The 17,485-nt window shown below is 41.1% G+C and overlaps 2 protein-coding genes across 6 annotated transcripts in view; one reads left to right on the top strand and one right to left on the bottom strand.

Annotated features, from left to right (window-relative positions):
• The window catches only part of ACTR1A (actin related protein 1A), a 515,484-nt gene that overhangs the window by 453,896 nt on the left and 44,103 nt on the right, over nucleotides 1–17,485 (bottom strand). The gene's annotated exons all lie outside the window — the stretch shown is intronic.
• Nucleotides 1–17,485, top strand: part of SFXN2 (sideroflexin 2) — a 41,800-nt gene that overhangs the window by 15,754 nt on the left and 8,561 nt on the right. For 4 of the 5 annotated variants that reach the window (XM_042457645.1, XM_042457644.1, XM_042457641.1 and 1 more), the window contains 8 exons: nucleotides 3,298–3,369; nucleotides 3,494–3,658; nucleotides 4,364–4,534; nucleotides 6,210–6,308; nucleotides 7,090–7,165; nucleotides 7,709–7,794; nucleotides 13,983–14,043; nucleotides 17,379–17,445. In XM_042457645.1, the coding sequence (XP_042313579.1) occupies nucleotides 3,341–3,369; nucleotides 3,494–3,658; nucleotides 4,364–4,534; nucleotides 6,210–6,308; nucleotides 7,090–7,165; nucleotides 7,709–7,794; nucleotides 13,983–14,043; nucleotides 17,379–17,445 (754 nt within the window). In that variant the 5' untranslated portion in view covers nucleotides 3,298–3,340. Of the gene's footprint in view, nucleotides 1–2,623; nucleotides 2,842–3,297; nucleotides 3,370–3,493; nucleotides 3,659–4,363; nucleotides 4,535–6,209; nucleotides 6,309–7,089; nucleotides 7,166–7,708; nucleotides 7,795–13,982; nucleotides 14,044–17,378; nucleotides 17,446–17,485 lie in introns of all 5 variants that reach the window. The other variant, XM_042457643.1, reaches the window with a different exon arrangement.

The raw sequence follows: 17,485 nt of genomic DNA, 5'->3' as shown, positions 1-17,485 counted from the left end.
GAAGCTGTTTCAACAGGGAGTTATATGCTCTGTATAAATGGCCCTGATCAGCGTTCTAGCTGTGGTATTTTGCACCCACTGGAGTTTCTGAACAGTTTCTAAAGGCAGCCCCACATAGAGTGCATTATAGTAGGCCAAACAGGATGTAATCAAGGTATGTGTCATCGTAGTCAGAGCTGTAGTCTCAAGAAACAGGTGTAGCTGGCACACTAGTTTTACTTATGCAAATGCTGTCCTGGCCACTGCTAAAACCTAGGCGTTCATGCATATAGTAGAGTCCAGGAGCACATGCAAGCTCTGAGTCTGAGATTTCTCAGGGAATTTAACCCATTACAGCACAGATAGAGTTGCTATTACTTGATCTGCCTTACAACTAACCAGGAGCACCCCTGTCTTGTCTGGATTAATACAATATGAGTTTGCAGTTAAAAATGTAGTAGAAAATAACAATATAATATAAGTTTGCTGTAGAAATGGGAGAGAAGACTCAGGATGCTCTTGTAGTGTAAAAGAAAAACTTGCATTTATTGTTTCAGGAAATCCATCTTGAGATAGGAGAGGAGATAATGCAGATTACCTAAAGTTCAGTATAAAAGCCCCTAAGGCTGGCTGTCATGTTTGTAAGTTGGCTGGCATCAATCATGATGCAGGAGCTTCATGGTTCATTCCTTCCCAGGCAAAGAACTAACTAACCTTTGAGAGAAGGAAAAAGTGGCCTCTGCAGGCAGTCAGAGATCAAAAAAGGCTTGAGTGCATAGGCCAAGAAAAAAAAGAGGTGAAACAAAAACACAAGGCATGCTCTCTAGAATCCCCTCTCTCATTAATTACTCTACACAAGCATTGGTGCCCCTTTGCTTCCAACACCCCTACTCAGTGATGTGTTTAAGTCCATAAGACTCATCTTCTCTCTCAGGAACTAGACATGATCTCTAGAAACTGGCTTCTTGAGAATGTCTACAGTCATCTCCTTTGATGGATAATGCATCATCTCAATAATCTCTTTTTCTTACAGATGATATTCACAGGTGATGTTTCACATCAATGTAGTTAGTGTATGAATTGGCCTTCCCAGTCTGTGAGAGATTTATGCAGCTTTGTTTGTCCTCCAGAAGCTCTATAGGCTTTCGTTCAACTATTCCAGGTTTCTTTAGCAATTGGTATAGCCACACAAGTTCTTTGCATGCCTGAGCAGCTGATATGTATTATGCTTCAGAAGAAGACCTTGCTACAGCATCTTGTTTCTTTCTTGTCCAATTTACTGATCCATCTCCATAGACGAACAGGTTCCCACTGGTAGATTTGTGATCTGTAGGATCTCTTGTTCAATCTGCATCTGTGCAAACTACTAGTCAGGCACTGCTGATGGCTTGTAGCTTTCACTTGAAATGTGGGAATTCCCTTTAAGTGTATGCCCATTCTTTTCACTGCATTCCAGTCCCTTTTTTTCTACAAAGAACTCCAGCTGCTGAGGCAATATCTGGTCTAGTTGTGGTGGCTAGTTAAAGCAACTTTCCTACAGCACTTCTCTATTGATTATTATTTGGTAGAAGCTCACTTTGTTCATCTATCTTGAGGTAGTCTGTTTCCATAGGTGTGGGCACTGGTCTCCTTGAGTCCTTGGTATTCTAAGAGCTCTTGAATCTTTTGTTCTTAACTAAGGAGATAGCTTTTATCTTCTTCCTCTCCTGTTTGTATTCCCATGTAATATGTGATGTCTCCTTACCTTTCCACTTCATTTATACAGATGGCTTATGATTTCTTCACAGTCAGCTTCATTTTGCAGCATATTTGAGACTATCTGTGTGAAAGAAGTTGTAGTATGAGCTTTCGTAGACTTGGTCTACTTCCTCAGATACATCTGCTCTTGTGGGACAGAATGTAAAAGACCCTGACCATTCAAGACAGCTCCAGTGGGTGACACTGTGTGGATGCAATGGTGGCTACCATGGCATAGGCTTTCCAATGAACTCTAGCCAGTGTTTGGTCGTACTTGCTCCCAGACTTCCACCATTATCATTCCAGTGTCCATCACACTCATTTCATCACTGTAGCTCTTGAGTGGACCAGGATGCTACTTTGGTTCCAATCCATAGGAAGGGACTCTTAAGAGTGTCTCTGCCCACCATCCTGATCATTTCCCTAGTCCAGAGATCAGATAAGGCTTCAATGGGGTCACCTGCCAAAGCAACAGGAAACTTCCCAAGAGCCATCAGGAATACATCCAGATCCATTAACTTTTTGGAGTGGACCATTTTAATAGGTCCCCTACCCCTGCTGTGAGTTCCAATGAGTTTAAACCATATCAGTTAGTGATCTGCCCGTGGCAATGGAGTTACAGAAATCTCTTCCACACCCAGATCACCCTCATCCTGCCTCACATAGGAAACAGCTTGGGTGACACCAGATATTATTTGGGACAGACTCATGATTGTCATAAAGGACATGATGTCCTGACAGAGATGTCTCTGTATGGATGTTAAAGTCCCCCAGTACACCAAAAACATCGAGACCAACTCTGCCAGGTCAGGAAAGGAGACTGTTGAGCAGTAGGGTGGGCAGTACATCAATCGAATCTATATTTTGTCCTGGCCACACACCTTTAAGTATATATATTTGAACCCAGCAGACAGACAGGCATCTGGTGAGAGAGATGGGATCTCAATAGTCCACTGCTAATTCCACCTCCCCATGCCCCTGACCTCAGACCTCACGCGCTAGTGCACAGACAACTGAGGTGGACAAAGCTGAAAGAGATGGTTCTGCCCCGCAGCTTCATTCAGCCTGGTCTCTGTAATTCAAGACAAGTCAGTGTGTTCATTCAAGATCACATCCTGAATCAAGGTTGGTTTCCCATTTATTAACCTGGCTTAAGTAGCATGTGGACCAGTCATCCAGCCATGGATACAAATTGTTGATCCTGGGATGGTAGAATTTGTTGTAAGGGGATGCTGGAACCCATCAGTTAAAAGGCTATGATGTTTTCCTCTCCTGTAGATTGTGTGTTGTGTCAATGTACTGTCAATAAATTATCTTATTTGTGTTAGTTTTTGGTATCAAATGAAGTCTTGGGGAGGTCTTCAGATGCAGCCAGTTCTAGCTCAGCACATTCTCTTCTTACAACATTTGTGAAGATTTATTTGTGTTAGCGCTGTGCAAACTTTGCAATGCTCTATAAATAAATGTTAATAATAATAATACAAAAAGTGTTCAGACTCTTCATATGGCGATAGTGCCTGCTTTTTTCCCCTTTAAGACAGTATGCAATAGCTACATTTTCTATTCCTCTGTTTTGTATAGAAAGCAGAACTCTTGTTTTCTCTGCATGAGGTGAGAAAAGAAGATGAGTATTGGAATTGATAAATCATCCAGGTAAGATTTACAGCAGTTGCCTCTTTAACTGAGTCAGTCTCTTCTAGATGAATATGTGGCAACCTTAACCACAGAGCTATCGTACTGACCTGTGAATTTTACTTTTGTCTTATCCATTCTGTAGTGAAATGACTGACAATGTTACCACATTTAATATTGATGCCCCCCGCTGGGACCAGAACACCTTTATAGGACGCATAAAACACTTTTTCAACATCACAGATCCGAGAACGCTTCTGGTGTCGGAGCATGAGCTGGATTCAGCAAAGGCGTTGGTGGAGAGTTGCAGGTAGCCAACAGAGAGGCCACTGAATATTCTCTTGAGGTCTTTTTCTGTCAATCACATTCTCAGACACTGGTGTGCTGCTGATCCCATGGGTAATGGGGACTTAAGCTTCTCTCATCTTATTGCAATTGAGTAGTATTCCTGGGAAGGAGGTGACATTAGATCTCTGCCTGCATTGGAGTGATGCAGCAGAGGTGTGAAGGACATTCAATATTGCCCTCTTCTCAGACATCATCCTGGACATAGCCCTCTCTCTGGTGCCAGAGGGTGACAGTGTCCTTCTACACCACAAATTTCTCACAGGTTTCCTGATGAGATTGCCAGCTGCTTTCTTAAAGCAGCAGAGATTCTGCTCAGAGGGAGAAGACAAGCACAAAACAAGAAATACATTTTAAAATATATTGGTGGTTGCATTAGCAACCTTTTATTGTATCCTTACAGCAGGAGAGTTTAAAGATACATTTTTATATCATCCCAGTCCCCTGGAGGGGCTGTGGGAAAGGTCTGAGGGTGACTACTGTGAGCTGTATGTTACCTATTGTAGCACAAGGAATTTGAGTTCCGTTAAATCTGAAAGCATAATGGCTTCTAGAGAGCTGCTTCTTACTTTCCAGTGTATAACTCGCAAGGTGGGGATACAGTTCATTTGGGAGGCCTAGGCTATTGGAAAGATGGTGAGGGAATAATTGTTTTTACTCTTGGTAACAGGACAGGCACAGTGCCCCCAGGAACTAGTGTGGAGCAGCTTTTCTATGCCAAGAAGCTTTATGACTCAGCTTTCCACCCTGATTCAGGGGAAAAGATGAACTTAATAGGGAGAATGTCATTTCAAGTCCCTGGAGGAATGGCTATCACTGGATTCATGATGCAGTTTTACAGGTAGGAGTAGGGTTGATCTTACTGGGGTTCAGTGTGCTCTTTTTCTCTCTCCTGGTTCCCTTAATTTTGCCTCCATAAGGTTAATTTCTCTGTGAAACATGCAATACTGAATGTTTGTCTTCTTCAGGTGTCTGTGATCTGAGTCTAGTTGTGTAAACTGTTCCTGTGACCCTTTGACTACAGTACCCAAACTGACATACTCTAGATGTGTGGGCTGCAGTTTTCATAATCCTCAGCCATTGTGGCTAAGCCAGTAGCGTAGTTATGGCTACTGTCCATTACTTCTGGAGGATGACAGATTGGAAAAGACTGCAACATGGTACTCCTGGTTTCTCCTGTTTTATTCCTTGAGCTAGATTTCCCAGTGAAACAGACTGATTGCTCTTGAAAGGTTTCAGGTGCACAGTATGTTAACACTGGAATGTTTTTCAGGTGATAATCTTCAGCAATCTGTACATCTGCTATTTTCGAACAAAAATTAGGAGCTGATGGTAATCAAGGGAGACTTCTAGCAGCGTCTGAAAACACGCAGACTTTATGCTTCAATTTGGTAAACAGGCCTGAGTTTTAAAGAATGAGATCAGTGTCCTGCCTGTGCTTTTAAGACAAAAACCAAAACTACAGTATCTGTGACCTGGACCTTGTTGATGTTGTTTGTCTTCAAGTCCTTTCTGACTTATGGCCACCCTAAAATGGACCTAAATGGCAAGTTTTTTTCAGAGGGAGTTCGCCATTGCCATTTTCAGAGGCTGAGAGAATATGACTTGCCCAAGATCACCCTGTGGGTTTTCATGGCCAAGCTGGATTCAAACTGTGGGGATAGGGGCACAGGGCCCACATGAATGTGTAAAAACTGCAAATAACAAAAACACTACGGTTTTACCTGAGAGAACACCACTCTAAGAATCTCTAGGTCCTCTAGTTCAACTCTGGTCAACACCTGCCAGACATTGACCATGTAATTGTGCTGGAGGAGCTACAAGTAAGTGCCTAATGGAGTGTTTTCTCTAAGAATCTCTTGGTCCTTAAGTACGACTTTTGGTTAAAGTTGACCATAGAGTTGCCCTGGAATACCTAGATATTACTTGACAGAATATATTAATAAAATCCGTGCATAATCAAATCCGCAAAAGTCAAAGCCACAAATGTGGAGGGGCGAGTGTAAATATATAATGAGCACTTAAGACTTTTCTTACTCTTTTGTAGTATTGGGGCCCCAGGAAGTACCAGGTACTTCCTGGGGCCCCAAAAGTCGCATCGGGTACCAGTCTGGGCAGCAATGAGTTCTTTCAGGTCCTGAATGACAACCTGAACAGCTTTAAAAGGAGATTAGATAAATACATGGAAGTTAGAGCTGTCACTGGCTACTAGTCCGGATAGCTGTGTATCAGCTCTTGTATCAGAGGTACTTTGCATGTATATTTTGGTTGCTGGGTAGTGCAGTGCCAGTATGAACAGAACGCTGGATTAGATGGGCCTTTGGCCTGATCCAGCATGGCTTTTCTTGTAATGAAAAGATTATTTGTAGAGGAAGCTACATAAGCTCATAAAAGTGAATATTTTGACCTGTAAAGAAGATAATGCGTGAGGTACCATGGCTGACAATTTGAGTGCTGCAAGTACTTATTCTTATATCTGGATCTTTCCCCTCCCCTTTATTTGCCCTCTCCTCCAGGACAGTCCCAGCTGTAGTTTTCTGGCAATGGGTGAATCAGTCTTTCAATGCCATTGTGAACTACACCAACCGGAATGCTGCCAGCCCCATCTCCCTCAAGTGAGTATCTGTGCAAGGTCCCCTGATAGGACTGTCTTTTGCAACCTAGTGCATCAGGTTAGCTGGCACAGTTTGAGCTAGTCAGTGCCAACTCTTGAGGGTAAGTGTGGATAAACTTCTGTGTATGTATCAGCTGCAGTAGGCTGTCTATGGAGAGGCAGTATCAAGATGGATATCATTACCAGTAACCACTCCTTACCATTTTGTCCGTATGTGGCATTCAGGACTTTACTTCTGTACTCACGCAAGTGGCATTGATAGGCAGGATTGCAAATCTGGATAAAATGGGAAAGTGACTATTCATGGATGATTGGTGCACCCTACAATAGTTAGCCATTATCACTTCATGGCCATTCTGTACTTTCCATCTCCTTCAGTTGGTGGTGGGCAGAGTTTGATTGTGATTATGATAATGAACTGCAGCTCCCATCAGTCCTAGTCAACATGGCATGTCATAAAAGATGGTGAAAGCTGCAGTCCAACAATATCTGTAGATTCACACATTCTCCATCTTTGCTTTTTGTCACAGACCTACACTTGGAAGAGTTGGAAGTGTTGTTCTCCTTTTACATATTGTCTCAGTATTGAAGATACAGCATCAGGATGCTAGGCAAAGCGCTGATCTGCAAGTTAAGCATGTTGAGAAAGTAGAATCTGATGCCTTGCAGTATCACAGGAAGGGAGCATTGAAGATGTGGTTGAGACCTTTGTTGCACAATTGAAATTGGGCTGAAACTAACTATTGATGGGCCTATTTTGTATCCTTTTTGGATGATTCCAGGCAAATTGGAGTGGCTTATCTCACTGCTACCAGCACTGCCCTGGTTACTGCTGTGGGACTCAACCTTTACACCAAGGTACTGTTGTAGATGTCTTGTTCTAACCACAGGGGGGCGCCCAGTACTAAGGACAAGGCAAGGAATTTGGTTTTTCCCATCAATATTTATCTTACAGTAGCAGAACTGTGATTGTCTGCTTCATGCTTTAGGTGCTGTAGAACTGGGTACAGGAAGGTTCCTTTATTTATGTAAACGGCTGATTTTGGCTGCAAAGTATATCCATTCATCCTTGGCTTCAGTTGTCAAGACAGCATTGTAAACAAGCAGTTTAACATTTATTATAAGACTTTGAGAGCAGTGAAATAACTCCAGCATGAGGAGCATACTGCTTCTGGCATTCACAACACTGCTGCCCAGTGTTTGTTTCTAACCTCCATTCAAAATCTGGGGTGGTCAAAATGCCTAGATGTTGCTAAATTGCATCTCCCACCTTTCCTCACCATTGGCTCTGCTGGATTGGATAGCTAAATTTTATAGCAACAACATCTGGAGCACCAGACAGTTCCACCCTTGTTCCAAATGAAATCCTACTTCTAACTATGTTCTTTTTTCTCCCTACAGAGAGCCCCAACCCTTGTGGCACGCTGGGTCCCCTTTGCTGCAGTAGCTGCTGCTAATTGTGTGAATATCCCCTTGATGAGGCAGCAGTAAGTCTTTAAGCAGAATTTAAATGGTCTTTAAATTAAGAGGGAAGAAAGTCTGTGACTGTGGGTGGGTGGAGGAGCATTTGCAGCAATACCAAACATGACCTGGACTTCCAGGAAGTTTCTGAGTATGCAAATCTACTTTAAAATAGCATGCATACTTGCCATACAGTTTGATTAAATGGAAATATGCTGAAATCGACTTAATTGCTGCCAAATTTCAGTAGCACCCAACAGAATATAGTATAGGAGAGGGGCAAAAGACAAGCAGAGGACCTGGATGTGGCTCCTGAGCCACACATTTTAATTTAATTAATTAATTTGTTTTATTTATATACCGCTATTCCAAAGATCATAGCGGTGAACAGCAAGTAAGCTAATTTGCCCCCAACAGTCTGGGTATTCATTTTAGCGACCTTGGAAGGATGCAAGCCTGAGTCGAGCTTGGGCCCTTTTGCTGGTCTTGAACTCGCAACCTTGTGGTTTCGAGTGAATGGCTGCAGTACAGGCATTTAACCACTGCGCCACCAGGGCTCATTATCCTTCCTTGATGTAATGTGATGATGAGAACACTTGCATAGGGCTTTGGTTAAAAGGATGGTGTTTGTCACATTGAGCGGTGAAGGAAACCTGCTTGGAAACAGACACATGTAATTTCCTCCATTCCTAATACCTCACTTTGCACAGCTGCCTTCCAAACTCATTAATGATAGCTAAGCAAGTAATAGAATAAGAACTTTACTTCTTCCATTTCTTTCCCCAAGGATTCTTCTTGCTTCTGTGGAACTAATCACTGTGAGGCTCAAATTCTGCTGCTAGTTCTAAAATTTGGAACATTGGGTATCAAAGCAAGGGAGTCAAATCACGTGTTCAGTCACACTAGCTGAATGATTGGTGGCTGAGCTACTCACGGTTTTTCCTGGGGTGCATCAAAGAGAGATACTTTTGTATGAAGTAGTACCAGCACATTCATGCCTCTGTGGAAACTACAACATATGTTTCTAAAGTCCTAGTCAAAACTCCTTAACCACTGCACATTGCTGTCATTCATTGCTGCTTGTTGTTGTGTACCCTCAATTCATTTCTGATTTATGATGACTGTAAAGTGAATGTATCATGGAGTTTTCTTTGAAATCTTTCTTCAAAAGGGATTTGATACTGCCTTCTTCTGAGGATGAGAGTGTGACTTACCCAAGGCCTCTCAGTAGGTTTCCATGGCCAAGCAGGGATTTGAACCCTGTTCTCCAGAGTCGTAGTCTAACACTCAAAGCAGTATATCATGCAGGCCTTTTGTAAATTTTGTCTAACTTGTCTTAGGTAGAAACAAAATCTGGAAATTTCATAATCCTACACTTAAGCATTTCATCTCAGGGTTTTCTTTTCCTCCTAATATTCCCCCAACTCAATTAAATTTACCCTATTTTATACTAATTTTACAAAACCACCATTTATCTGGTAACAACAAGCTAAAAACCTCATCCAAAAGCCCAGGAAGTAGCAGTATTTACATGTTTATGGCAGACACAGAGATTAGTACAGGTACTGAGATATACTATGTGTTAGTGCAGATGTACCTGCATAGAAGAATGACATAAAATGCTGAGAATTTGACTGATTATGTCTAACTAGTTGTGTGAAAAATTAAAACTTACCACCACTCAAGCCTTATTGCTAATGTCTTCCTGGCTGAAATTTTTCTATCTGCCTAGATTGCATTATTTGTTCAGAGCTTCTATCCCACAAGCATTTCTGCCTTTTTGATCAGGTTGAAAATCCAGGTTTTGTTGGATTGTAGCTCTTCTCAGAAAAATTGGTCAAAGTGTCAGATAATGCTTCATCTTATCACCCTACCTATTCAATTTATATGCAGAATATATTGTAAGAAAAGCAGGCTTGGACACAGAAGAAGGAGTGAAAATAGGAGAAAGGAATATCAACAATCTAAGATACATGGACAAAACTATAATACTAGCAGAAAACCTCAAAGATCTGGAACAACTACTAAGAAAGATTAAGGCAGCTTACTGTTGAACATGAGAAAAACAAAAATAATGACCAAGAATTTACAGAAATTCAGCCTAGAAAATGAAGAAATAGAAATAGTAAAAGAATTCTCATATCTGGAATCAAACACTGATAGCACCGGGGATTGCAGCAAGGAAATTATAAGAAGAAAAGAATGGGGAGGGTGGCTATGAAAGAACTAGAAAAGACCCTAAAATGCAAAGATATACAACTCAGCCCAAAAGTTAGAATCATACAAGCTACGGTATTCCCTATTAGCATGTATGGATGTGAGAGCTGGACAGTTAAGAAAGAAGATAGGAAGAAAATCAGTTCATTAGATGTGGTGCTGGAAAGAGCACTGAAGATACTGTGTACATCCAAAAAAGACAAATAAACGGGTCCTAGAACAGAACAAGCCAGAAATTTCCCTGGAAGCCAAGATGACAAAACTTAGGCTGTCATACTTCAGACACATCATGAGAAAGCATGGCTCATTGGAAAAAAAACAATGATGCTTGGAAAGGTGGAGGGAAGCAGAAAGAGAGGAAGGCTGCATGCTAGATTGATAGACTCTATTAGGGAAGTCACTAGTATGAGTTTGCAGGAACTAAGCAGAACAGTGGAAGACAGGGAGTTTTGGAGATGTCTCATCCACAAGGTAGCCATGGGTTGAGATCGACTTGAGGGAAGTTAACAACAACAAAGCTCTTCTCAGTGATGAAAGTGGGTAGAAAGTGTCATCCAACAACCTCTGTAGTCCCCCTCACTGATTTTGGATGTGTTATTTTTCCCCTCCCACTTCCAAAGAAGCACTTCTCTCCATTTTTCCCCGTTTCCTTTTCCTCTTCCATCCCTACAACTTGTCCTGGTTCTGACATATTGGAACCTTGCTCTGTCACTTTCCTTTTGCCTCATCTTTCTGTGACTCCCCTATTTTTACTTTAAAAAAAAAAGCTTTATAATTTCTCTGCTTTTGCCCCCTCCTTGCCAACATTTTTTTTTCCTGTATCTCTCCCTGGCCCATGTTAATGATTTCCTCCCAGCCAAATGACCTTTTGTTTTTTGTTTTTTTTCATTGAACATGCATTGTCAACATTCTGTTGCTGATAACTTTGCTTGTACTGTTGAAAATTTAATTAAAAATTCCATGACATCACAGTAGTACTTTCAATGATAAGCAGAAAAAGACCTGCAGGCAACTGCCTATGGACAGTTTTTCTGCCTCTTATACAGTCTATAAGATAAGATACAGTCTTGGTCCATAGAGTAATTAGGACTTCATTGATTGAGAGACAAAAGGAAAAATCAATTTCATTACTCTTTTTATTACATGCAATGATATTATTATGATAACCAGGCTATGCAAAATGTCAATCAAATATTATTTTTGTTGTGATCACCTTCTTGCTTTATGTTCAACCAGTGCCCAGAAATGGAAGAAGGAATGACTTGTGCTGTACTTAATTGCCATATGAATGGTATTTCAGCATTCACCCTAAAGTGACAGGATTAAAAACTATAATTGGATTAGGTGCTACAAAACCACAGTGCTGCCATCAGGATAAACCTGCCTAGAAACAATAGATGAAAAAGCGGGGGAGGGAGGCAGGAGCACAAATTGTCTCAACATCTACCCTACCAGAAGACCAATCTCATATGGAGTACGTTACAGTGGCTGGGTATCTGAGGTTAGAAGATCATGGATAACACTTCCTAAATCTTCTTTCCAGATAAGTAACAATTGAACCAGGCAGAGTTGATTGACTCTTCAACTCTGGTTATTGTTGCTTATGCACGTTGTGGTGTTTAATGACATTTTGATGAGTGTGTAGTGGGTTGCAGAGGTCTATTTTCTGTTCAGATGTGCCACACTTGCAGGGCTAACTCTGTTAAAATGAGCACACTACTTGCCTGTACGTGTACACCACCTCTTAAAAAGCATGTTCATGTCTCAGCACACATGTATCACACACAAACCAACCTCTCGCACATGTTTAGATTGATCTCTGCCTAAGTGAGAAATTGCTCTCAAGGAGAGGGACTTTTGACTGACACAGCCTTCCATGCGCCAAAGAAAGTTGCTGACATTGAAGCCTATGAGAGCCTAGTCTGCAAATTTTATTTGGCCATGCTGTACTATGTCGTTCTGTCTTAGCTCTACTTTGGCTTCAACTTCGAAGCACTTGTGGAATGTATTTTTTTGCAGAATCTTACAAGATCTTTTTAAATATCCAAATATAACAGTTTTGATCAGAAATATGTCTCTTTCTAGTTGTTCCTGTTTGAACTTACTTGTAATCAACCTAAGCTCTCCTTATTAGAGCAGAAATAAATTTGGTTGAGAAAGGAAACGTTGACCATATGTAATATTTTTTTCTGACATAGCACCTTCAGAATTTTCTCTGTCAACTCTGTTTTAAGAATTGCTGTTCCATTGGGAGCCAGCATGGCATAGTGGTTTGAGTGTTGGACTGTGACTCTGGAGACCAGGGTTCAATTCCTCGCTTGGCCACAAAATCCAGTGGGTGACCTTGGACAAGTCACGTGCGCTCAGCCTCAGGGGAAGGCAATGGTGAACCTCCTCTGAATAAAGCTTGCTAAGAAAACCGCATGATAAGGTTGCCTTAGGGTCACCATAGGTTGGAAAGGACTTGAAGGCACACACTACCACCACATAAGCTAAGGAATTTTAAAAATTGGACCAAGGATATAGTACATTAATCACCTTGTCTCGTCCTTTTTGTTTAGAGAAGGGAGAGTTGCCTATGGTCTCACAAATGCTACCATGAATTTCCCTTTCATCCCAGATGTTTTCTAGTTTTCCTTTTAGCAGTTGAATATTCAGGATTGTTTGGGTTTGTTGTGTGCAACCATATCATTGTATCTTACAGAATTCCTTGAATTTGATTTGTATGTTGTTCTTAGCAAGAGCCATGAGGAGGCAGCACCATCACATTGATGTTTTGTGCTCTGTCAACTGATGGGAAAGACCTCAGCAAGATAATATTGTTCATGCTGATAGGACACTGTGGTCTGGAAAAAGATTGAGTTCCTACGTTTAAATCACATATTGCCAAATAAACTTTCTTAATTAAGTTGAGAAAAGGGGCACCTTGAGGCTGTCATAAAAAAGAAAGCAGTATGCTTGGGAGACAGAAGACTATGTAAGCGAGGTCACAAAAACTACAGATTATGCCACAGGGTAGATTTTTGGGATCAGCTCTGTTGCTCTTTGTGGTGGTGTTGGTTTGGTTTGATTTTAAACCAGAACTTGATATCTTTTTGTACAAAATTGTGGCTGAGTTTATACACAGTTGAAGGTTGTTTAGAATTAACAAGTGAAGGTACTTCTCATCACATGCTTAGCCTAGGAACAGATGATAACAATATTCAGTGTGTTGTGTTGAGCTTAGAAAAAATATTTTACAGTTCCCAGAAAGACCACTGAATACCAAAAAATACATCTCAAAGCTGTTCTAAACCTTCATCAAGTCACATTTCCCTGTATTTTTTTGAGAAATGAAACCAATTTATTAATTGCTGTTCAGCCTTCATGTTGTTTTTGTATCTCTTCCTTTTACCATCCCAAAATGACTATCTAATATGTTTTTTTAAAACACTGAGAATATGATCTGTATACGAATAATTTTCTCCATGAATTCATATTAATATTTTAGATATTCCTGCTACAATCTTGTACTGGAGGCTCATGTTGAGAACTTGGGAGGGTATTTTCTTGGATTGTAAATTCCAGGATTCTCAGACAGAATGGCCAGAAAAGTAACTTTTCTAAGCTATGATATTATACAGTTAGGAATCTTGGCTCTTTGAATGTTTCAGCCCAACTCACTAATGCTTCATAGCTTTATGACACGGCGGACTGGGAGTTGGGAGCCATAGAGATTGGTAGCTGATATGAGCCAGACTGTTGTTTGAATTCATATGGAATATAGTAGTTACAATGCTGTAGCAACAGATGTCTGTTGAGTGGATCCTGTGCCCTCTTTGACTAATTATATAATTGGGGGATTGCCCACTCATGGACTTGTTTGGGAAACATATGAAGTAGAGAGGCAATATGTTTTTGATACCGAGCTTGATGTACCTGAAAAAGTGTGGGCATTCCAGAATCCAGATGGTCAGTCATAATTTCTGATGTGATGTTTCTTTTCTGTCTGCATTAGGGAACTCATTAATGGAGTCACAGTGACAGATGAGAATGTCAACGATTTGGGCACATCTAGAGTAAGTACCATTATCTCATGGAGGTTAAGGAACATGAATAGCTGCATTATTGCCCCATTTTGAGACAGAGCACTGGGCATTGGGCCTGCCTGCCTGCCTGCCTGCCTGCCTGGTATCCAAAATATCTGGAAACTCTGATAGCCTAGTAGGGTTCAGCAGGTGCTGCCCTTCTCACCATCCCCATGCTAGCAGAATAAGAGAGTAGGGTGAAAGGCCAGCATTACAAAAATGACAGTTTCTAAAAGTTTGGAAAAAAATAGAACTGTGAATCACCCCCAAAAGGGGTGCGGAGAAGGGAGGAAGCTTTCATTGATGATGGATTAACATAAGAGACTCCCCCCACCACCAAAAAAAAAAAATCAAGGCTATCTACCCCACTGTACTGGGTATGAGTACTGGCACTGGCTTGTACTGTTTCCTACTTAGAGTGGATAGTTATTTATTGTCTGCTTTTAATCATACTATTTGGAACAGTACCCAAAGGTTGCTGTAACACGGAACAAGACATGCATTGGCTTGTATTGGCACAAGCATACATTCTTCATGACAAATATTTCTAAAGAATGAACCCAGAATTCAAATGCTGTGGAGAATCTTTATAGTCGGTGTTGGACACTTTGCTATTACAGTTGTAAAAGTTCAGGGAAAAAATGGAAACATGTTGGGGATAGCTTTTTTGCTTGGCATTTGGCAGGTGAGGAGGCTTTCCCCTTAGACATTTTTGGTAACCCCCTCCAGGTTTTTCCTTTACAATATCCCGAGTAAAATTTTCTTTGTGCCTTTGTTCTGCTGAAATCTGGAAGCTATTAGCTTTATATTGATAGTATCTAACAGAACTGGCTTTAGAAAATAGCTTTATTATAATATTATTACTTATACAGTGTAAATGGTACTTTACAAATCACAAGAAGGCAGTTTCTGATCCAAAGTGCTTACATGTAATGCTTAGAGCAGGATAGGAAATGGAGGGTAGGATAAACAGAGTAAAAGTGTTCAATTGATTATTCAAAATAGGCTACCTTTTTTGTAATTACACCCAAGAGACTAATTTATATAATTTGGAAGAGAAGAAATGGTTGAGTCTTTTGATGAAACAAAAGACCTTTGGATGACTGAGGGTGGTGAAGCTGAGGGAGTGACAGTCTCTGGCAAGGATGTGGGGAGATATGTTGAGGGAGGAGAAAGTGGTGACAAGGCCATGGAAGCCTTTGAAAGTAATAATCAGCATGAGGATTCAAGCCATGATAAGATTAAAAACACAAGAGGTTACTGGTTTTGATATATTGAGAGTCCTCAGTAAAGATGAATGGACAAAATTAGATGATGGAACACCATAGACAAAAAGATGGCAGTACTCTAGGCAAAATAAGACCAGGGCAAGGATCACAGTTTTTATCAGTGGGAAAGAGACATATTTATCCACTGTTGTAAAAGAGGAAGCAATGTGTTTAGTTCTTAACTTTTGCCACTAGACAGTAAACCAGGGGTAGGCAAGCTTTTTGAGCCGGGGGCCGGGTTGCTGTCCCTCAGACAACTGGGGGGCCAAAGCCAAAAAATAAATAATTAAATGCTTTTTTTTAATTAAATACAGTAAATAAATAAACCGGGACACTTTTTTTAAATGGAGGACACGCGAAAAAAATTGCTGATTTTTAAAAAAATGTTAATATAAATGCATGTTTCTGAGGCTTCTATAGACAGTTGCCCCCCTTGCCTGCCACTTGCCCCCCCTTGCCCGCCTCCTCTTGATAGGCCAAAGGCCCCATGCCCTCACAACGCAAGAGGCCAAAGGCTCCGGTGGCAATCGGCAGCAGGACCGGGCGGGCGCCGGTCCCAAGGCCTTGCCGGGCCGCAGGTTGCCTACCCCTGCAGTAAACCATCCAACACCAAATCAAGGATATTTAGAAAGATGGGGCACCAATTTTGTTGACAGATAATAAGAGATATATCAAGAGGGGAAGGTTTGAGATGATAGATGAGAAATTTGGTCCTGGACATTTTAAACATAACACAATGATGAAACATCAAAACAAATACGCTAGAAATTTCAAAGGATAGAGGACTGAAATTGCAGTGCTGTAGAGGAAGATCTGGATGTTGCAGTTGTATCAGAGTACATCATGGTAATATAAGCCACAAGATGTTATTAGGTCAGCTAAAGATGGTGTATAAAGAAAAGAAGAGCAAGAGAGAGCTAAGAACAAAGCCTTGATGCGTCCCAACACAGAAGGGACAGAGATACAAACTTCTCCTATGGAAGCACTGAAAGAATAATTGCCTAAACTGATGGCAGTAAGGGTGGGGAACCTTTGGCCCTGCAAATGTTTTGTACTTTAGTTCCCAGAAACCAGCCATGATTAAAGGTAAGAGATTACAGGAGTTGTGGTCCAAAGCATCTGGAAGTCCAAAAGATCCTGACACCTAATCTAAGACCATACAAACATTTGTAATTACTGGATTGTATAGTTCAGATTTGTTGTGTCTTTTATATAACAGAATTCCTAAGGACTGTGCTCACTATGTAGCCCTGCACCTTCCAGTGCTTAGGTGTATTCTTCCTCAAAATCTGCTGCTTTCAAATGTTCTTTTGAGGTGTTACTTTTTTGTTTATGTAATTTACTCTTGTGTGTTTAAGTGTCACAGTCATCTCCCTAGTTCAGTGTACTGCATCCATGCTGTGCCAACAATGTCCTCATCATAATCACCACCACCATTTATATTACATTTTCCTCAATACTGGGACTTAGCACAGCTTGCCAAAAAAAAAAAACCAGGAAGGTTTCCACTTGCAGACGAAAGGATGGTAAGGAGGGATCCATCATAGCCTTCCTAGGGAGGGATTTCCAAAGCCTGGGTACAGCCACCATGCAGATCCTCTCCCTTGTTCCACTAAACATGCCTGGGAAGGTGGTGGGACAAGGAAAGGCCTCTCCTGAAGATCCTTCCAGTCAGGTAGTATCATATAGGAAGATACAATCCTTCTCATAACCTGGATGTGCGCCACATAAGACTGAATAGATAATACCCAACACTTTGAATTGTGCCTGGAAAAAGACTGGCCCCAAGTGGAGCTGTACAAAAAAGGAGTTGTTTGTTCCCTATAGTCAGCACCAATTAGCAACTTAGCTACAGGAAATTTTCCACTGATATTTTACATGCTGCCACTTTTCACTTAAAGCAGTGGCAACATCCAGGTGTGGATTACACTGAGTACTATTCTGTCCTATGTTGTTCTTCAGGCCTTTTGACTGAGACCAGGCTTTCAGAGAGGATGAGGCCTCTCTGTATCATCACTTAAAGCACATGTACGATGATCTTGTTTTTCTTTCTTTCAGAGAGCTGCAATCAAGGGGATAACCCAAGTGGTGGTTTCCCGTATTGCCATGGCTGCTCCTGGCATGAGTAAGCACTAAGTATTTCTCCCTTCTTGGCAGGCAGCTCT

The sequence above is a fragment of the Sceloporus undulatus genome, chromosome 3, assembly GCF_019175285.1.
Source record: "Sceloporus undulatus isolate JIND9_A2432 ecotype Alabama chromosome 3, SceUnd_v1.1, whole genome shotgun sequence".
NCBI classification, from domain to species: domain Eukaryota; kingdom Metazoa; phylum Chordata; class Lepidosauria; order Squamata; family Phrynosomatidae; genus Sceloporus; species Sceloporus undulatus.
This window is presented reverse-complemented; position numbering and strand designations above follow the sequence as displayed.